General features: G+C 39.3%; 1 protein-coding gene across 1 annotated transcript; it reads right to left on the reverse strand.

The window, feature by feature from the left end:
- Positions 1 to 15,195: 15,195 nt before the first annotated feature.
- Positions 15,196 to 22,980, reverse strand: LOC122965795 (cartilage intermediate layer protein 1-like). Its single transcript, XM_044330005.1, has 10 exons — positions 22,883 to 22,980; positions 19,122 to 19,225; positions 18,232 to 18,263; positions 18,063 to 18,096; positions 17,711 to 17,749; positions 17,568 to 17,597; positions 17,230 to 17,401; positions 16,647 to 16,756; positions 16,317 to 16,491; positions 15,196 to 15,732 (listed from the first exon to the last, which is right to left on the reverse strand). Exons 3-10 carry the CDS (start codon positions 18,241 to 18,243, stop codon positions 15,633 to 15,635), a joined length of 672 nt encoding a protein of 223 aa, XP_044185940.1. The 5' UTR covers positions 18,244 to 18,263; positions 19,122 to 19,225; positions 22,883 to 22,980; the 3' UTR covers positions 15,196 to 15,632.
- Positions 22,981 to 23,256: the final 276 nt, after the last annotated feature.

Below are 23,256 nucleotides of genomic sequence, written 5' to 3' on the forward strand. Positions count from 1 at the left end.
TGACCAATTATGTCTGACGAGGCTTTGGTTGCTTGCTGGTAAACAGTCTGTGCTGAGAGCAAAAGAGGTGGAACGCATCGGCCGAAATGCAATCTCGGAACCCATTGGCTATCGTCTGATGACGATTTAGCTTTTTGTGCTTTTCCTGGACCGTCTCAAGCTGCTAATTGGATGAGAAGGGTCTATCTGTAGTTTTGCAGACCTACACGACCACACCCACTTTACTACATGACACGCTCACTTCACTACACAACACCCCCCCAATGTTGTCGCCCCAACGGCATGCTACACGACACACACCCCTCACCCCTAACCCTAACTTATGGGTGCATGGGGCCCATAGAATGTGCGCAGTATGTTTTCACAGCAGGAAGTGGCTTTTTTGGCTTCATGCACCACTGAGCAACTTTCGTAGGAATGAATGGACCCCTGCCTCTGACGCTATAACCAGCTGACGGCTGAGTGGGTGTTTCCATTTGCACCACCCGTAAGCGCAGGTGGAGTTGTTCTTCAAAGGTTCAGTGTCTAGGATTTAGTGGCATCAAGCGGTGAGGTTGCAGATTGTATCCAACTGAATACCCCTCCCCTTCCCCTCCCCTCTCAAGCATGTAGGAGAACCTACAGTGGCCATGAAACTCATGAAAAACATGAAAGGCCCTCTCTAGAGCCAATGTTTGGTTTGTCCATTCTGGGCTACTGTAGAAACATAGCAGTGCGACATGGCAACCTCTGTGGAAGAGGCTCCACTCCCTATGTAGATACAAAGGGCTCATTCCAAGGTAACCAAAACAAATTTTTATTTTCATTGGATTGTACACTAATTAAAACATACTTATGCATATTATATTCCATTTCTGCCAAGTTCTGCTAGAAGCCACTAAATTCTACACACTGCACCTTTAAGGATATTGTAAAGCTAAGGGAAGGAAATTTCATTTTTTTAAAATAAAGTTGTGTCATCTGCCAACTGACTTATTATTTGTCTTCCCATCACATTTAATCTTTGAATGCCATTGTTTTTGATCAAAATAGATAACATCTCTGTAACCTTTATAAACAGTAACAGTGAGCTGCCACATTCTTGACGTATTCCCCTCAACCAGCATTTGTCGCAAGTCAGCCAACATGGTTGTGTTGGTCACTCTGGCACGAACAGCACGCCCAAGCTGATCCCACAAGTGTTCAATGGGGTTGAGGTCAGGATTCTGGAGGTAGTCTCTGATGAACCCCACAAACCGACAAATGCTGGTTGAAGAATGGGATGCTATCCCACAGCAGTGTGTGACCAGGCTGGTGACCAGCATGAGGAGGTGCCAGGCTGTTGTGGCTGTGTATGGTTCTTCCACATGTCACACGGCAGAAGTATTGGTTTTATCTGATTTCCTTTATGTATATATATATTTTTATTATTGTGTGCGGTGCTTATTTTCTATTGCATGGTTTTTAGATTGGTTGGAATTGCTTTTATGTGTGCTTGTTTTTATTGGTTTTTAATTGCATGCTTTTAGTTTGAATTCTGCCGTGTTGAGAGTACTACTAGAGTACTATTCCCTGCCAATGACTGCTAAACTTACACAAATAAAGGCCAGAAAGAAAGCGACATGGCAGCGGAGGAGAGAAGAGAAATACAGGAAAGAGCAGAACCAGAGCAGTGCCAGGGAGAGCCGGACCAGAATCAGAGTGGAGTTGCAGCAGAGCCACAGCAGAGACAGCACACTACAGCGCGATACATGACGAGACTAGAGTTTAACACTCTGCCCAAAAGCGTGAGTTAAAAAAAAGAGGAAGAGTACACTTGTTTCAGTGTGGGCTTGTGTTTGTGAGGGCGAGTTACTGCCAGTCCTGTCCTTGTGTTTTAGTGAGCAGCGGTGGCCAGTGGCCTGTGTGAGGTGATGGCGACGTCAAGAAGACAAAGGGGACTGCTGACGAGCCTCCACCACGAGGGAAGGGCCGGCGTCTCCTCCACCTCCACAGAACAGGGTCGGTCACCGACGGGTTCGCCAGAGCCTGCCACCCCAGGCTATTCTCCCCACCCGCATATTGGACTGTATCATCACATCAAAGACTCTCACCGGGTTGGCCCTCTGGAGTGCATTGTAGCAGTTTATTAGGGCCTGAGCCCCAAAGGGGCGAAGACCCTCTTGTATCTGTTCTGTTTCTTTCTTTCTTTCTTTCTTTCTTTCTTTATTATCTCACCACTTCAGACCTAAATTTGACCCCCTAAACATGTTCAAAAAGTCACCAAATTTGGCACGCACATCAGGTCTGGTGAAAAATTTGATAAAATGTAAAAATTATCCCCCAAAGTGCCAAAATGCACCACCTATGTATCTAAAATGGCCACCACAGCCCGTAGGAATATCGTTAAGAGATCGAACCAAAACTCAATTATTCATCTCATCAAGACCTACAAATCATATCCTGACACCCCTGACCTAAATCCAACAGGAAGTCCACAATATGCTCATCAAAGTATGACTTTGCGCCAATTTTGGCCCCGATCAAACGCTATCTCCTCCTAGGGTGTTAATGGTATCGGCTTCAAACTTGAATACATGACTTATGACACTGTGCTGAACAAAAGTTGTTAAAAGTTTGTTGGGGGTTGAATGGAGCTCATTGAGTGAGAGTGACAGTTTAGTGATAAAGTGCTGCAGAAAAATAAAGTTAAAACTAAAATTTGTAGCTCTCTACTGCAGTTTTTCCTTTATTAGGGCCCAAGCACCTAGCGGTTCTCTCACACTCTCCATTCAAATATTTGAGTATTTTTCTGTGTCCAGCTGCAGTTACTTATTGTCTCTACACACCTGACAGTACACATTTCAATCAAATTTTGACCAGGTCATGTGGGTTAAAAGTCTTTACTTTTCTAAAAATAAACTTGATGAAAATTAGGAAACATATTGTTTTACACACAAACTCATCAAGAGTTTTGTTTACTAATTGAAATTGAAGTGAATGGGCCCAAAACTTGCATAATTTTGATGACACAGGTGTGAGCAAGGCAGACATGTCTCACCCTGCAGAAAATTCCCATCCTCGCACCATTGAGATTTGATGCTTCGCCATGACAGAGGAAGTTGCTATAACTTTATTGTAAATACTCCAATCTGCACCAAACCTTACAGGTTTGATAAGACTCCCGGCCTGAACACGTGTACATGACAGTATTCCATCAGTGATGCAAACTGGCTGAATAGCGCCCCCTATGAAATTGCAGCAAAGCAGCCCCAGCAGCAGGCAAAATAGTGGACAAAGGAAGTGATGTTTATCTCCTCCTTGCACTCTGAAAACAGCCCGGGTCTGAAGACATCTACATGCCCGTGACAGAAGCCCTTCAACTGCGCCGCAGCCCGACGTGCGCAAAGGCGCGAGGGCCCGTTTGCTGCTTGAAGCTTTAATTGTTTTTAGTATTTCTTAGCCGTAGCATTTTATTAGTTTCAGTACTTCTTAGTTTAGCATTTTATAGTTTTAGCATTTTAATTTTATAGTTTTAGTCTTTTAATTTAGTTTAGTCTACATTTTAGTAATTTGCAGTTTAGTATTTCATTTCAGTATTTATTTGATTTAGTGGTGTATTTATAGTTTTATTATTTTTTAGCCTAGTTTTAAATTATCGCATCATTCCTGGCAATAAACTATCCTGAACTTAATACCCTTAACTTATGTTGCTGTCTCCCTTGGTTGCCATGCTGTTGCTCTCCACCAGATTTTTATTAACTAAACCTTCCCCCCTATTACACACACACTACTGAGGCTGCTGTTTGTTAAATGGATGAATTGTTAAATTGCCAATATGTCTTGTTTCTTCAAACTTCAATCATCCAATCCACCAAACACCAAACAAGAATCAATGACAGAATAAGCTGTTTGGCATTGGCAGAGAAGATTTGGCATATTTTTCATGGGTGCAACCCACATACTCAGCTCTCCTGCTCACCCCACAAATGCATGTTCCTTACAAATGTGGCACCATTTAAAAGTGAAATAAACAGGCTTTCCAATGGCATAAGATTTATTGCCAAGAAGCATTGTTACAACAAAGACATAATCTACCAAACACAAATTTCCTTACTTTTTGTGCTAAGTTTAGTAAGTTACGTTAAGCCAAAGATACTGAAACGCCTTTGGCCTTACTGACAAAGTTTTAGACTAGGGATGTCAACGGTTAACCGTTCATGGGCTAACCGCTGAGAATATTTTTGACATTTAAACATGTCGGTCAATATCATATATAGTCCGCTAATGGCTAGACAGTTACATGTTCACAACATCGGATATTCTTTTTGAATGGATCAAGTACCCGTGTAAAACCAGCTTCTACAAAGAGTGTTGCATTATGGGTTGTTTGTAGCATTAACGTTGCTACGCTAGCTAGTGTCTTAAAGTCCGTTTATAGGGAGTGTGTTAGAGTCAGTCAGCACTAAAAGTGTTTCCTTAGTCCGGTTTAACCTGCAGGAGTATCTGAAGGTTTGTTTAACATGTTTTTCTGCCACGGAGGAAATGAATTCATGATGAGTGAAAATGAGTCCAAAGCATCTTCCAATATCTCTACTGCAGAAATGGAGTATGTCAAGCCGCCAAATACCACTGTGACAGATGATAATCAGCTCAAAAAGACAAACAGGCAGTCTTATAAATGCTAACAGCTGGAGAAAATAATTATTGACTGCTCCAAAAGCCTGTCAGGAGAGTGTGTGAGTATGTAACTATACTATTATGTAAGTTATATTCAAAAAGTAAAGTTATTTTTCCAAAAACAGCTGTTGGAAAAGGGAGGTAACGTTAGTCTGATAATCAGAGTCGCCTTATATTCATATTATTATTTATATTCGTACCTGGAGCCCAAGTACATTATGCCATGGCCACTGTGACTAAACGCATTGAAAACACTTTGAGAGGAAGGATGAGCTGAAAGTCAAGCTAGCTCTGACCATCGATTGCTGGATAGCTTTAGTTATGCGTAAATGAGTGTCGGTCTGTTGAAAGCAAAATTAACGAAACTGACATCATTACTCATTACTGAGAGAGAGAGACAGAGAGAGGCATCATTAAGGAGATAAGGTTAGGGATATTTGTTGCTGCACAAATACTGAAGTTAGCTAGTGTAACGTTATGTTAAAAACTTATATGCAAGTGAGACTGTAATGGAAGCAAATACTACAATGATGTAACATTAAGTTAAAAGTTGGCTCTATTTATTTAAGCTATTTAACGTTACCATTATTTATGAATGTTTATCTTGTCGTGAATATTTGTATGAAAGTGTTAATGAATCTGATTAAAGATAATTTTCAGTTAACTTACCTTGGGTTAGTCTTTATTTTATACAGTTAACAATTTGACATCACTGACTACAATAACTGTTGAGCTCAAATGGTGTTAAATTGAGGTGCCACCTTGGTGGGATTTTGAACCAGAAAGAACCCTATATTCATAGCCTATTTAACTACAAATGCTCAGATAATATTAGGCTTGGTACTACTATAATTGATTCATCCTAGTTTTCTAATTTGTTTTTCTGCTCTCTCTCTCTCTCTCTGTCTCTTGCCAGTTGCTGAAAGACATTGATACTGTGAAACTTTTGTGGGTGAGCTTCAAATAGTCAGTGATAGATGCATCATTGCCCTAACTGCCATTTAAGAACAGTCTCTTACAACAAATACCTTAAACACCTGCAGTATTTCCATGAAAATGAACCTGATTTTTTTGTTGTATGTGGACACAATGGCTGCCAAAAAACAGAAGGTACAGAAGAGTGAGTTCTTTGCGTGTCCATGTTTTTCGGACTCATAAAAACTTAAGAAACGCAGAGGACTCAGAGGTCAGTCAAGAGGCTCCAGGGACCTTAGCTACCTTTATCAATTTAGAGGAGACTTTTGATTCTGAAGAACCAAATATCTCTTTTTCTGAAGAAATATGTGGGTTCAGATCACTAATTGAGAGACATTTTGCATTGTTTTGTTTAAAACTTCAAGAAAAGCACATTCTCCCCAAAAACTGTTCAGCATGCTATTACTCATGAAGTGAAAACACTGTTTGAACTTTTTAATGAACAATCTACAGACCTTCTACAGTTCTGTCTTAAAGAAGCAAATATTGAGATTGACAGTCATTCAAACTTGAAGTCCTTGGTTGAAGACAACTTCTTTTGGAAATGTTTTGATGTTATTGTGTCAGACTATCAGTTTGAGAGGTACTGTGAAAGAGAGTTTGGGTTAATTGAATCAGTCGAGTATTTACTCGGATATGACTCAACAGGAAGGAAAGAGACTTTCCAGTACATTCCCATTTTGGAAGTTTTGAAAAATATTCTCAAAAGGGATGATGTTTTTCATTATGTTGTGGAGATCACAGTGCTTGATGAAGAAACACTTCAAGACTTCACAGATGGATTAATTTTTCAACAGCATGCCTTTTTTAATGGCTCTGAGACACAGTTGAGAATTTGAAATTGTAAATTGTTTGGGATCCAAAAAGCAGATTCACAAAATTTCAAGTGTCTTCTTTGTTCTTGGAAGTATTCCTCTGAAGTATCGTTCCAGTCTTCAAAATATACATGTGGCTGTACTTGTCAGAAACTGATGGCTTCCGGGGTATGGTTATGAGCCGATTTTGCATCCTCTTCTTTGTGACATTTGTGAACTTCAGTGCCGTGGTGTATCAGTTGACTTTGAAGACCAGTCCCGTGTTCTCAGAGGCTCTGTGATTTCCATTTGTGCTGATAATTTATCAGCCCATTCTTTGGCTGGCTTGAATACTTGTTTTAGTCAGGGACAGATCTGCCGTTACTGTCTGTGCCACCACAGTGACATTGGTAACAAAACTGAGGAAATTTGGTGTATTCTCTGGACTCCTGACACACACAATAGACATTTACAAGTGCCAAATGGTAGATCTTTGTATGGTGTTACTGGACGTTGCCCTTTTGATAAACTGCCTCATTTTGAGGTTACTGAATCCTTTCCACCTGACTTGATGCATGATATTCTTGAAGGGGCCATCCCACAGGTCCTGAAATTAGTCTTGCTAAAGCTTAGCCATGAAAGACTGGTGACACCGCAGCAGTTTAATGACCAGCTACAACAGTTCCCCTTTGGATAAAACGATGTCACTCACAGACCTGTTTTGCTGAAGCCATCTGCTCTGCACCAAGGTGTCATCCCAGGAAAAGCAGTTGAAAAACTGACCCTTTTCCGACTCTCACCTTTTTTGATTGGAAGCCTTATCCAAGGCGCTATCAAATGCGCCAGTGCTAGGAAGCACAATCAACTGGAAACCTTGTTTCCGAAGATGTCCCATACTCTTTAATAGAGATACCTTTGCATGCACTACCCTCTGAGCTTGGAGAGATTATTGCAGAGGACACAGCTGAATTGAGTGAGACAACTCAACAACTGCTCTACGACAGAGTCAAATACACCACTGGAGACTTCTTAATTCTTGACCTTGTGCATGCTGAGGAAATACAAGTTATTTTAAAAGTTACATATATTGTGAAGTACTGCAGTCAGTGGAAATTGTGTGGAAGACTCTACAAAACTTGGTGCTTCTCTGAGCATCCGCATGCTCATGGTGTCCAATCAACAACTCAGTAGTTGGCCATTACACCAGGGGAGGAATCTGACTTCCACACCCTTGATGCAAACACGGATCAAGAGGACAACCTGTACATCACACTGCTTCATCGGCATGTGAGATATACTAAGTTATTTGCAACTTCAGATTGACTTAAAATTAATAATCTGTTTGATTGCAGTGATGAACAGAATCAGAAAACACTTTAGTCACCAAGTATAAGTGCACTAGGAATTTGCTTTGATGTCAATGGCACATAATAGGGCTGTGTGAATATGTAAGGGACACGGTGTCCACTATCAGTCCATTAAAGGTTCTGTATGTAGGAATCAGAAATTACTTCTCATTAGTGACATCTGTGGCCGTTAAATGTGGTGCAGTCAACATCCTGGTGCTCGCGCTGGCATGCCTGCGGTGTGAGACTATTGCAGGTGATGTCTTTCTCCTTGCTTACGCTTTTCATAATTACATAAAAGATCTCTAACATGGTGTTTTGCACCATGTTTCACCAAAGCTGTGTATGTACGCTTGCTCGCTCACACAGAGGCTTCTGCTGCACTATGGCCACTGACCAGTGAGAGCGAAACCACACTGCCCAACTCATGCAAATATGCGTTAATCAACCACCTGAACCTGACCCGACCTGCAAACCGACTTTTTTTTACACATAAAGCAATAATAGAAACAGAAAAATGTGTAATTAACCACCCAGCCAAATTTGAATGATTAAAAAAATCCCCAAGTATATAAAATTATGTTTAAAAATCATGGATGAATAAGGAGTATTCTCTGCCCTGAAATGCTGGGGGCGCATCCGCTGAAGGCGCCAAAGGCACTGAAAGCACGGCCCAACTGAACAGCTTCTGAGTTAACACTCATACCAAACTCCTGTATAAAAATACACAATTTAAAATAAGCCTTAGGTAAGGCGTAAGGCAAGCAACATGGATGATATCGTCGCTGTCGGGCGCAAAACTTCTATGTCCAAAAACATTACTTTTTAGGAAATTAAAAAAACCCTGTGTTTTTTAAATAATTGAACACTGCGTCCTCACAGTTGGTATTGTGTCTTTATATATGGTCAGATACTTAAATGTGTAATTATATCATTAATATTTTACCAAAAGCAAGCTCAAATGGAGTTACCAGCTTTTGGACCAGTGAATGTGGAGATGTGTGTTTTGTCCGTCATTGAATAGAACAGCCGCATCTCAGGCAGTAAGTGCATCACATTACATTATCATCAACTTACTTGTTATAATGTTTATTGTAGCTATGTGTGCACTCAGTTTTTCCTGTTGTGGAATACAGTTGGCCAAAATCTCTAGTTATAAAAGATTAAGTGCTATGAACAGGTTTTTGAAGACAGTATTGGCTAGACGGCAAATGCTAGACTAAACTGCACTCCAACCTACCGTGGTTTGCCTGTGTTCTTCTCTGCTCCCACGTCTCAAGCCTCAAATACATAAAACATTAGCTTTTACAGACTTGGTGTTTCTTGCATAAAGAAAACACTGTACTTCCTCAACCAGTTCTTTATTTAGCTGTGCATTGCAGCTCTTGCATAGCAAACAACTAGAGACTTTCTACTAATGCTGTGTATTCTACAGTTGAATGAAGTTACTGGAGGGTACAAAACAGCAATAGGGTTAAGTGAATGCAAGACTATTATGAATAATACTAGAGTATTTTCTAACACAATACTCACAGGTAATGTAGTACAACCTTGTTGATTACATGCATTAGACAGACACAATCTTTTTTTTTTTTTTTTGAAAATGTGCATTTAATATAACAATGGCACACCAACAATAAATAAATAAATACATTATTTAATGTTCAGTAGATATAAAAAAACAGGTAGTCCATCATAAAATAAAGTGACACTGCACTAACAACAACAAACACACAATGAACATTAACATTTTATCTATAACTTCCTACAACAATTTATCTATCCACAACAATGTATCAAAAATGTATCAACAATCATCAGCAATTTATTAACAGTGCTTTGCTTTGTGTGTTTGTGTGTGTAGATAACTGCATGTGAGTGACTGAGTGTGTGTGAGTATTGTGTTTCCTAGTGTTTCAGGTTGTCATAAAAGCTGTGGAAGTCTTTTGGTATGACCTCCTTGAGGTCTTTGAGGTGTTTGTATTTCATCTCCTTGATCTTCTGGCTCTCTGTGTAGAGTGGTATGACTGCAAGTGTGTCTGAGGTGCTGTGTCGGAGCTGGTGCTTTGGAAATGGAGTCCAGTTGTTGGATCTTGAAGTACATCGTCCCATTGAGGTTGTACCTAATAACATACAAAAAGAAAAAGTGACAGAGTTTGAACACCACCATTTACACAACATCATCAGTTTATATACAGTACAATGTATAATATCACATAACAGATTGAACAGCAAGTAAATGTGCAACATCATGACTTTTGACCTGGACTGGTGAGAGAGACTTGGTTTTAGTCTGATAGTTACCTGATGGCTCGGACATCATGGACAGTGGGGTGACGGGGTTTGATCCCTGGGCGGATAGACTTGCAGAGCCTCAGTTTGGTGAAGTCTTGGAGGTGGTTATGGTCTACATATCTGACTTGATACAGGCTGGGCTTGGACCATGCGCTCTCCATCAGGGCAACGTATTCAGCTGGGACATTGATGTCCTGGTTTCGCAGATGCCTCTCAATGACACTGTGCACTGAGTCACACTCCATCTGTGTGTGTCCCTTCTCCAGGAACTTCTGAGTGACTACCTTCTTCATCTCTGTGGAAAACCTCAAAAGAGCATTGCTGAGGATAGAAATGCGGTTTTGGTACCCATAACCATCACTCCACAAAATGTACTTTAACTGAGTTTACAACAACCTAGGGCTAATTTGAAAACATTTTATTGGGCCATTTACCTCAGATGAAGAAAGACGAAATCACCTCATCACCCTGCCGCTCTTCTGTGTGCATCACTTCTTTCAAGATGGAGGCAGGGTGGAGCTGAGGTTTTGCCAACAGTTATAGGTTCCAATGGAGTAACGAGATTTAGTCACAAGCTCTTTTTAATACTTTTCATCAGGCAAATATTTGTAAAACCCACAGCCAGATGTAAAGGGTGACCAATAGCAGTGATTTAAAAAAATAAAAATTAAGAAATATGGAGATACGAGGTTTCCACCTGACAGCACATTTTAGCAATTATTTTCTTAACATGTATAATGTGTTTAGAAAGAAATCTCTGATCTTCGTTACACAGACTTTAAAAACCATATGTACTGTAATGCACTTTGGGTAAAAGCATCCACCATGTTATGTTAAATTAATGAAGTTATTTTGTATTAAGGCCTACAGTTGGAAGCGGCCATTCTGCTCTTGCCTGCACTGTTCAAGGAGGACCCAGGGTTGTTGTTTGAAGTTGAGGTGAGCCATGAACAGTTGACTATGGTGTGTGAAGCACAATTTAATCAAAGCACTACACTCCTTGCACATTTTGTTATGCTATAAAATTATTTCACATGCAAGCATTAGTTTTTTTTGTTGGTCTACACAAACTATTCTATCAAAGTGGAAAGAAAATTACGTTAATTTACATTTAATGGCAAAAGTATTTGAGCAGTTGTATGAAAGTAGTAAAATTTTAATGTTAACTCATAAGATTTGCCTTTCAAATAAATGTGAGAGATGATGGTTAATGCTATTATTCACTCTCCCCCAGGGCCATGCTCAGACTAGCACTCCTGGCATCTCAACACAGAAGATGGTGCTTAAAGGCTGCAGGGAGGGTCACCCTATGCAGTATGACCACATTGTGCTCACATTAAATGGTCAGTTGATCACAGAAGAGAGTGAGGACATCTCAATGGCACTGGGCCTCCTCCTGTGAGTATATTTCGTGTTTGGAATCCAGTATCCTTAAGGACTGAAAAAGACATTGACCTTTTTGGAATGTGTTATTTTGAAATTGAAGGATGCAGCTGGACTTCCTGTCACAGTAAAAAGAGAGTACAACTCAATCTGTGAGTAGACTGTAGCAGAGTATACAACTTAGTTTGCGAGTGTATGTATTACTCAGTTTCACTTACTCACTCACTCACACTCATTCTAATGTTAAAAGCTCTTGACTAGTTCTTTATTTTGTTCAGAAAATCTAATGTAGGACTAAGCCTGTGGGCCAATAGGAGACCTGCTTACAGGGATGCCCCCCCCCCCCCCCCCCCCCCCCCTTAGTCACTTTACCAATTTATCGGCTAGCACTCAATTTAAACAATTTTACCTATTTCTCAATTAACACTCATCCCATATTCATTTTTTCAGTTTTGGAAACTCTTTTCATTTTACCAATTTTTCAAGCAACACCGCCCGCCCTTACTCACTTCACCAATTTTTCGAGTAACACCCCCTCTTATTCATTTTACCCATTTTTTGAGTGACACCCAACCTTACTAATTAGGGCCTGAGCCCCAAAGGGGCGAAGACCCTCTTGTATCTGTTCTCTTTCTTTCTTTCTTTCTTTCTTTCTTTCTTTCTTTCTTTCTTTCTTTCTTTCTTTCTTTATTATATCGCCACTTTTGACCCCCTAAACATGTTCAAAAACTCACCAAATTTGGCACTCACATCAGGTCTGGTGAAAAATTTGATAAAATGTAAAAATGATCCCCCAAAGTGCTAAAATGTGCTCTATAGCGCCACCTACGGCCCGTAGAAATGTCGTAGAAAGATCAAACCAAAACTCAATTATTCGTCTCAACAAGACCTTCAAATCATATGCTGACACCCCTGACCTAAATCCAACAGGAAGTCCGCAATACACCCATGAAAGTATGACTTTGTGCCAATTTTGGATCTCGATCAAACGCTATCTCCTAGGGCGTTAATGGTATTTGCTTCAAACTTTAATACATGACTTATCACACCGTGCTGAACAAAAGTTATTAAAAACTTTGTAATAACTTGAACAGTTTAGATTTTGTAAGCCCCGAAAGTTGGAGTGCCACATCGCACCTTACAATGTAAACCAGTGGGGAGGCAATCTCTGGGCATGGACTTTGTGCCAAACTGGGGCGTCTGACATCTAAACTATAAGTCAGACCACTTTCAAACCTGTATCAATGGATTTGTGATGAAAATTCCTACTACAATATGATTTTTAATGTAAGATTTGGCCATAGTCATGGGATTTATGAGGATATTTCACAAGAAGAGTACTCTGAAATCCTGCTCTCCAGCTGAGAAGAAGAAGGAGGGAAGAAAATGGGGGGATGGGTGTCATGGTTAAATGCAGCTCATTTTTGAAGGATACAGCAGAAAGGTCTATATACATACAGTACATTATATACAAACCTTGTATGAAGTTTGGTGTTATTATTTATTTTACAATAATTATGAGTCTTATATGTATAATTCAGTAGTGGGGATGACCTATGAGGGGAAGGGAAAAAATGGAGTGAGAGTGACAGTTTAGTGATAAAGTGCTGCAGAAAAATAAAATCAAAACTAAAATTTGTAGCTCTGTACTGCAGTTTTTCCTTTATTAGGGCCCAAGCAACTAGCGGTTCGCTCACACTCTCCATTCAAATATATGAGTATTTTTCTGTATCCAGCTGCAGTTACTTATTGTCTCTACACATCTGACAGCAGTGTTCAATGCTTACTTTTTTGTCGAGGAGTACATGTGTTCCTAAATGAAAAAAATTAGGAGCACACAGAAATTTAGGAGCACACTGAAAAATGTTCAAGTAACTGTTTACTTTGCGTGTTTGATAAGAGTCCCGGCCTGAACACATCCTCATGACATCCTCATGACAATATTCAGTCAGTGATGTAAACTGGCTGAATAGCGCCCCCTACGAAATGGAGGGATGTTTATCTCCTTCTTGCACTTGCACTGTCTGAAAACAGCCCGGGTCTGAAGACATCTACATGCCCGTGACAGAAGCCCTTCGACTTTGCCGCGGCCTGATGTGCGGAAAGACGTGAGGACCCACTGCTTGCATTTTACCCATTTTTCAACACCCCCACCCCACTCACTTTACCCATTTTTCGACTAACTCCCAATCCTACTAATTTTACCCATTTCTCAATTAACACTCACCCCATATTCATTATATCAAGTTTTAAGGAAAGTCGGACACCCAATCTTACTAATTTTACCCATGTGTCTATTAACACCAACCCCATGGTACTTCTAATTGTTCTTTGTAGCACCATGATTCTATGCAGCACCATCTGGCAAAAGTGGGATATAGAACCTTTAAAGATAGGAGCTGTATAGCACCAAAAACGGTTCCCCTATGATTACGAGCCAAAGAACCACTTTTAGTGCTATTAAGTAACATTTTTTTTAGTGTGTACCTTGGAAGTTTATTTGCTTCCAGTTGAGGTGCTCAAGGGAGTTCAGACACGAACAGGCTGTTCGCAAGAAGGCTGCAGCAAAACAATTCCTACGGTCACTGAAGAGAGACTCCCATGAGTATAAACCCCCACTCAAACATGTTTCATAATACACTGACGTCATTTCTTATTAAATAGTTACAGAAAAGTTTGGCAACAACTGTTTCAGGTTTTTTTCAAAGTGAGATTCATCATAATTTTTCTTTTCCCATTCCTCTCATCACTCTCTGCTTTCTTGATTTGTCCCAATTGCATCAAATGACTGACGCATTCCCTTCTTAATCTCAAATTTTAAAACAAGTGCCATGTCCTAAAGCTACAGAGCTATTGATTACATTATATAGTATTCTAATTACATTTATAAATCTCTCTCCAAATCCAAAGTAATGCAGACTTTTCAGTATGAAAAGATGTTCAGCAGAATCAAATGCTTCATATAAACCTAAAAATAAAAGCCACTTTCCAGAATCGTACAGCTATAATTAAGTAAATCTAATACATGTGTTATGTTATTATGAATTGACCTTCCTTTCAAAAATCCTGATTGTGTCTCATTCATTATGGTCGAAATACCTTTCCTCAGCCTAGCAGCAATAGCCCCAGAAAGTACTTTATAATCAGTACCAAGCAATGTGATAGGCCTCACAATGATCTAATATTCTTTTGTCTTTACTGGATTAAAACCTTGTTTAAAGCCATCTTTAAGATAACTGAATCCAATTCCTCAATTTTAAGATCTGACTCACATAAATCTGGCATAAATCACACAACCACCCCCACAGTATAATAAAATGCCCTCTAAGGTGCCCCCACAGTATGATGTTGTTGACAGTGTCAAGGTAGCAGGAATCACCTTGTATCACCTTGGTCCCCTCAGTGTGTGTGTATGTGTGTGTGTGCAAACACTAGAAACACAGACTGCTATTAATAGAAAGGAAGCTATAGGTTGAAGAAGAGAAGACAAATTAAAACCAAATGTACTTTTTATAATTGTGCTTGCGTGTAAACCTAGATATAGAACTCAGATTCACTGACTTATGCTTTCCCACATTCCTATATTTCCATTGAATGGCACTGCTGTTCAGCACCTCCCACTGTCAATATACCAAATTAGTTCTCATCTGTTAAAAACACATAAGTCTCATAGAAAACCATAATATCACGTAAGCCTGTAAGCTTGTTAGTAAAACTTTCAGCTGAGTGGAGTTGTTATGAGTGGAACATTCATACACACACAACATTTTTTTTAGTAATTTTATTGCTGCTGATTTGATCCTTACAGTAATCATATAAGATAATGATTCCATAATCACTAAAAAGAAAAGATAGACTGATAAAGCATGGAAGACACTGTGAAGTGTCCAGGTAGGAAAAGGACAGATGTAAACAAAAAAATGAATTATTGCTGAATTACATTTAGCTGCTTTGGATTCAGGGTCCTGGTATTGTGCATGCTGGCGCACTGTCACATCATCATAATGGGATGCTCGAATACAACAGAGCTATCATTAATGTTATTTGTAACACCTGTGCTTTTCCTATAATTCAAAATGACCACTGTGAAAAAGGCCCATTAAAAACAAGTTAAAAACAACATCAAAAAAGAAAAGAAACATCTGATGAAAATTAAAGTAATAAGAATCTGAATGTCTTCTCTCCCCATCGTGATCAGGGTTTAATATTCACATGGGCACCCAAACCGAACTTTGTAGTCGTGGCAAGTGCCAGATTTCTGGTCCTCTTTGCAGCAAACAAATCCCTGAGTTGGGTTGTAACTGAAAAATGATTCCAAGAGATAAGTAAGTCAGTATGCTATTCAAAATGTTTTTTGTTTGTTCAAAAAATTTCAAAGAACTTCTATTTAACGAGGTACATTGCTAAAACCATAAATTATTGTTTGAAAATGACAAGAACATGATCTATTTTGTAAAAATAGTTACTGTTTGAGGTCATTTTGTATGAGCAGATGTCTTTTTAAATGTTAAATTTTTATGAAAATAAAAGAGTGGAATTGTATATTGGAAGCAATAATTGATTGGTGTATTCATATTTCTTACTCCTCAGTACACACAGACTGTATTTTATCATTTAAAGCTATTAGAACAAGAATGAAGTAACGGCTCAGCTGTTTTAAAAATTTCAGATACTATGTGCCTATTACCCAGTTTCCTCATTAAATTTCAACAAATTTAATGTAAATGTTCCTCAACAAAGTTTCCATTTACTATTTAAGGAATAGTTCTATTGATGATGAACAAAGATCTGGTGAAGAATTGTCAATGTTGAGAAGTTTTGAATGTTTTTTTTTTTAAATTACTTCATGTAAACTTTTACATTCTTTCCCTATAAGGCAACTTACAGATGGAAGATCTCCCCTGTAGAGATGGCTGGGGTCAGTGTATCGGTGGTAACAGCTTCTATGTACAGAGGGAAGTCACAAATTTGTTCTGTGTTCGCTGTCTTCAGATCACTCAAAGTCTCCCAGTCCCCAGTTCCACTGGGATCGTCATGGTCATACCACTTGGTCCAGCATACTGCAGGGAGTAATAAAAAAAGAGAAACAGGCTTACTGTTGGGAAACTGCCAAGCCAAAGCACCATCCTCAATGAATGCTTACGCACATATACAATGAAAGAGAAGGAGAAATCCAATGTGCATTTGCAACATAAAGAACGTGCTCATACAGTACCTCCTCCACCGCAGAAAGGGGGATGACAGCTGAAACGAACACGATAATCATTACACATCTTTGTGGGTTGGTCCTGGTTTTTGCAAATGAATCCTACAGTTGGGTCTGATCTGAAAGAAGAAACACGGAGTGATACTTACTGAAATAATACAATAGATTTGTGCATCTGCATGCATTTTATTTGCATGGACTGCCAGATGCGTGTGGAATAAAACATAATGAATAGTTAAACCTTTTGCTGATTGTTTTAAGACATTTTGGATATTACACATGCCATATTGTGACTGACAAATGAGAGGACACTCTCTAAATAGGAGAGAATTAGACCCAATTTTCAATTAACATAAATGCATATATTGCATCCTTTTAACAATTGTTCAGTTGCATAAAATGTGTTGTGTGCTGTGTACGCTGTGTTATCCTGATGCTCAGTGGGTACCAAGTACAGAATAAAATACAGTAGAATAGAATATGAAAAGTACAAACAAACAACATTAATGCAACACATTCAGTAGATCAATACGAAAAATATGAATCACTGCATGAAACACATTCAAATTATTCATCCTGGTACCGTACTTACTGAGTGTGGAGATCACCTGCCTGAGCCACACTGAGACCAGAAAGAGTTCGGGCCTCGATATCCACTGGTTTAGGGCAGATCTTTCCTGGGTTGTCCTTGCGAAGATCATTAAGGGTCTCCCAGTCTCCAGTTGCACTGGGATCATCTCTGTCAAACCAGTCTGTCCAGCATTCTGGACAAAGTATTGAAATTGTTAGCAATAGACATTTGAAATTTTTCTACAATTGTACAAATTGTAGTTTGGTCTAGATGAGCATCAAATGTCAAAAATAAATAAATAAATAAATACACAGACAGATATAACGTAATTGTAAAAACAAAAGGTGTAATCAGCTTACGAATGTGGGTGGGATAATCACAGGTCCATTCTGAATGGAGTTTAAAAAACAATGGGTATTAGATCTTTCTATACAAAGTGATCCACAGAATGGTTTAGTCTGTGCTTTAAATGTCAAGATAACTACTTGAAGGAATCTCTAACCTTGCTCTACAGGAGGGAGGGCACATGAAAGATCTGGTCCTGTGTGAAAAAAGATATATTTTTAACACTCTAAAACTTACTTTACAACTACATTACAAGAACCTGATAGAAAAGTTTTCTCATGTAACAATAAGAGGTTTGTCGTGCTTGTCTTAAAAGCTTCATGATCAGATGAAGACATGAAAAGCTGGTTACAATGTGAGAATTTTACTAAACTACAGTGAAGGGCCTGCTGGTGGCTTTCTGTTAAAGATAATCATATGGATGTTGTATATTGTGTATATTTCTGATAGATATTGTAGAGTAGTAAGAATTGAACACATGATCATTGTTGTTATTGAGATGGACCTACCAAAAAGTGATCCTGCAACAATGGCAACACTCAACTATTCAGGAAAATGGAAAAGATCACCATCACAGAATTTATAGAGAACTTGTAAATGTATATAGAAAATATACAAAAAATCCTGTATATTTACATTGAAAAATTTGGGCTTATAATACAAAAGGTTACACATTACCAGTTTGATCATGACTGCAAATAGTGAGACACCTATTGGGAGAGTAATTTGCATTAATGAATCTTAATAAATAAGAAATATATTCAAAATATTCATTGAGATGTATTTATACAATCTGAATGATAATAATAATAATAATAATAATAATAATAATAATAATAATAATAATAATAATAATAATAATAATAATAATAATAATATTTTGATGCAGAGAATTGCAGGTGGGTTGGGGCAGTGTTGAGTAGCTGCTAAATAGTGCAAAATAATATGATTCCCATCATTCTCTGTAATAATCTTGGAAAAGTAATCCTTTCTTGCCAGATGTATTGCTTTGCCATACACAGTCATGGCTTCTTTGTATACATTATAGTGAACTGTGAGCCTAGTTTTCCTCCATTTTCTTTCAGCTGCCTGACATATTCTCTTGATCTCATTAACACTATTGTTGTTTAACCATGAGGAGATTCTGTCAGTTGACCTCTTTTTAACTTTTAGTGGAGCAGCAGTATTTAAAGTAGATGACAGTGCATTGTTGAAATTTCCAACCATGTCATTTAAAGAGCAGTCACAGCTGTATGGCTCAAATGATCTCATCATATTAGAAAACATTGTTTCAGCCTTGTCATTTAGGAACCTCTTTTGAACCAAGAATCACCTTTTAGTCTTGGATACGGTTAGGTTGGCATCAAACAACACACAGTGATGATCAGAAATAGGTAGTTCAAATACTGAAATTAAGCCATTTTACCTGAAGTAAAACATAAATTATAGACAAGATTGTTAGACCTCACTAATGAAAGAGTTGTCTAATGGTAAAAATTACTGAAGCAAACAGTCTGGCTAAATCAGAGATTACATGAAATTTCTCTACAAAAACAAAATAGACTCACCCACAGGACCTCTCAGTAGATCTGAACGTTATCCTGAACCTCTGGCTGTCTCAATGAACCTCTCTCCCATCTCTCTCCAACTAAATACACTGTCTTATCACAATCTGAAAGATATCAAATTACTGACATCATGTAAACAGTTATACTTACTGGAATCATCTGTTGTTGAACACGTCCAAAGAAAACTATTCCCAATTCAAAAAAAACCTGCAATCTGAGAAAATAAGGGGGTTTCTGAGCAATTTCCAGAACAGAAGTGCTCGCCAGCCAAAAAATGCAACTATCACAGAAATCTCCAAATGTCATAAGTTTTTGATACCAAATCACGGTATAAAGTTTTCTATGGTGTTCCTGAAGGTCAAGGATTTTTGACCATTTTTATCAATTCTCGAGTGATGAAAAATGGTTAAATTTTGCACCAAATCTGTGTAACAAATGGTATCAACCCAAAAATTGCCCAAAAATTTATGAGACATAATTGAGCATTGGAATGGCCATCATATACTTGACGCATAGTATTCTAAGCCCTTATACACTCTAAAGTTTCAGCATTTGAATAGGCGCCTAACCAAAATACAATGTTTATTACAGATTTATGAGTTTACATATTCAGATCTCTTTTGTCCAACCAACTGTCCAAAACCCAAATATATTAATTTACTATCATAGAAGACTAGTTATATTCACATTTGAGATGCTGAAATCAGTGATTTTTTGGCATCTAAACAAACAAGTTTGGCATCAATTAAACAAGTTGTTGCTGATTACTTTTTATTGATCGACTAATCATTTATGCTCTTCCACATACCTTAAAATGCATTAAGAATAACTAATTAAACACAGTTTAACATGTTTTTGCTGGAGAATCTTGATTACTTTGCCATGTCTACAGGTTTGTTTTTTCAACGTGCACATATGCATAGAAAAAAAAACCCAGACAAGGAATGTATCCATGTGGAAGCTGTGTATTCTTCTCATGCTTTCTGTCTCTCTTATTTTTTGTCTGTGTATTTTTGCTCCAGGTTTCACGGGAAGTTTTTCTACCTCACTCAGCTGGCCTTCTGGCTCCATGCCTTGCTGGGGCTTTACTTCCAGAAAGTACGCAAGGTCAGTAAGGAGGCTGTGGGGACTGGAGGAGTGCTGGAGTGTGACTAGATAAGCTCTATGCGCGTGTTTTGGGTGTGTTTGTGTTTTTTGTATGTTCATTAGACAGTTACAAATAACAAAACATTCCGTGATTTTAATATCAATGCAGTCATCCATACATCTGTCTGTATCTGCTGCACATTACTGCAGCCTATTTATTAAAGGAAGCATCCAGCAGGAGGACCTTTTTGAAAACCTGCAAATTCAAAGACTTGTCAGGAAATATGTATGGATAGTGAGAAAAGAAATAAAGAAAACAATAATGGAACATTCTGAAGTTGAAGTTTGAACCTAAATTCTTACATGTGGTTAAGGACAATCTATAAATATTGAATATAGTTTTCATGAAAACCTATATGGATGTCACACATGATTATTCTCTTTTGTCACCTAATTATCATCTTCTTTTTCCTGTGCAGTTTGAGTCATGTGGGTCTGGTGCTCCTCTTCCTTCAGTATGTGTTGGAGCTGGGCTTCCACATCGCCAGACTCTTCTACTTTACTGATGAGAGCCATCAGAAAATATAACTAACCTCACCAGATTTAATGTTTTTTGTCAAATTGATCAAACCACATCTTGACCATGTGTCGCCCCCGTTTACACGGATGTCTACTCTGACCCTGATGTTCCTCGCCTTCAGGTTTGGTTTGGTTTGTGAAAGACCTACTGACTCAAGTGGAGTAGTTCTGTAGTCCAGCAGTGCGAGGTGTTTGTCTAGTGCTTTACACCAAAGCCTTTTCACAGTTTGCACTGCACGCTCTGCTTCACCATTCAAGTGTGGCGTGTGTGGTGAAGATGTCTTGTGTGTAATACCATAACTCTTACAGAAGTCTTTGAATTCCTCTGAGGAGTACTGCAGACCATTGTCTGTCTGTAGGATGACAGGGATGCCATGCCTGCTGAACTGAGCTTTCAGAGTCTGTGCATGTCTTTCAGTTCATCTACTTCCACAAATTTTGAGTGGTAATCTACTAGTAGGATGTACTGTTTGCCTTCAAACTCAAACAGATCTGATGCTACTTTCTCAAATGGTAGCTCTGGCGTTTCTGTTGGTCTGAGTGGTTGTCTGGGCAGTTTGTTCTGGAAATCAGCACACTTGCTGCAGTTTCTGACCACTTCTTCGATTTCAGCACTCATGCCTGGCCAGCACTTCACGGGCTCGCTTTTTGCTCTTCACCATTCCTAAGTGAGATTGGTGTATAAGCCTTAGCATGTGCTCTCGCATGGTGGGGGGCACTACTATACGTAGTCCTTTGTAGACAAATCCCTCAGATAACACGAGCTGGCTTTTCGAGTCCCAATACGGCTGAACAGGAATGGGCACTTCTCATCTGTGTTCTGGCCAACTGTGCTGAATTGTCTGCTAGAGACAGCTTAGCTCTTTTTTTGTGCACTCCTGAAGTTCTGTGCACTTCTGGTTGCTAACTGCAACAAAGTTGAGCATAGAGACACACTCTAGGTCATCCATCTCTGACATGCTCTCTGGAAGCTGTGCTCTGGACAGCGTGTCAGGCAGCTCCATGTCCTTTCCTCTCCTGTACCGGACTGTTAAGTCATACCATTGCAGTCGAAGACACATTCTCTGGATGCGCATAGGGGTAGACAGTAGTGATTTCTTAAAGAAATCTTCAAGAGGCTTGTGGTCATTGTATACTGTGACGTGTGTTCCAAATATGTAGTTGTGAAACTTAACACAGGCATGCACAATGGAGAGCATCTCCTTTTCAATTTGCGCATATGGCGTTTCTGCATCAGTCAGTGACCTCGATGAGAAAGCAACAGGCTGGCTGTCCTGCAGCAGGACAGCTCCTAATCTACTGCTGCTGGCATCACAGTATATTTTGACAGGCTTTGCTGGATCAAAAAACTTAAGTACTGGAGGATGTGTGCACAACCCCTTGAGTTTATCAAAGGCTTGTTGCTGTGCTGGCTGCTACGCAAACTCTACATCATTCTTGAGGAGCTGACGCAGAGGAGCATCTTCTTCAATGAGGTTTGGTATGAACTTCGACAGGTAAGTTACAAAGCCTAAAAAGCGGCGGACACCATCTTTGTCTGTTGGCAGCGACATGCACTGTACTGCTTCAACTTTTGCTGGGTCTGGTTTCAGATGACCAGCCATTATTAAATGTCCCACATATGGCACTGATGCTTGACGGATGTGATATTTGTTAAAGTTGAGCCTCAGATTGTAGCTTGTTGCTCTCTTGACTACTCTGTGTAGGATTGCATCATGCTCCTCCACCGTGGGGGCCGCTATGAGAATATCATCCATCACACTTACAGTCCCTGCAATACCCTTGAGCATTTCGTCCGTGATGTGTTGGAAAATTTCTGGTGCACATTTCAGTCCAAATGGGAGTCTCAGCCATCTGTACCTTCCAATCAGAGTATTGAAGGTCATAAGAAAGGATGATGCTTCATCCAGTGCTATCTGTAGAAATCCTGACTTAGCATCCAAGACTGAAAATACTTTGGCACCAGGCATTGTGGAAACAACCTCCTCTATGGTGCGCATGGGGTGGTGCTCCCTCTTTATAACCTAATTTAAATCACTTGGATCTATGCAGATTCTTATCTTGCCATTACGCACTGTGGCTACCATAGAACTCACCCACTCTGTAGGTTGGTCAACTTTAATGATGTGGCCATCTTTCTCCATCTCATGTAGTTTCTCATGTAGCTTAAAGACAGAACAGACGGCAGCTGCAGAAGGTGAAGCGCTGTGTGAACTAGCCCTGTTAAACACAATATATTACAGTGTCATCTCATATTCCCTTTAAAAGCGAGGTGCGCTTGCACCTTGGCAGATTGCTATTATAATGACGCATTTGCCAAGAAGTAAGAAGGAGCGCTTCGCTGCAGAGGAACCGAATCTGCTTGTGCACAAAGTGAAAGTGTATGACCCATTACAAACACAATGGCCCCTGCTGCTTCTGGACCCTCCCGTGGCCAGTCCCGGACCACCAGTTTAAGACCCTGTTCATT

Source organism: Thunnus albacares, chromosome 16 (assembly GCF_914725855.1).
Source record: "Thunnus albacares chromosome 16, fThuAlb1.1, whole genome shotgun sequence".
NCBI lineage: Eukaryota > Metazoa > Chordata > Actinopteri > Scombriformes > Scombridae > Thunnus > Thunnus albacares.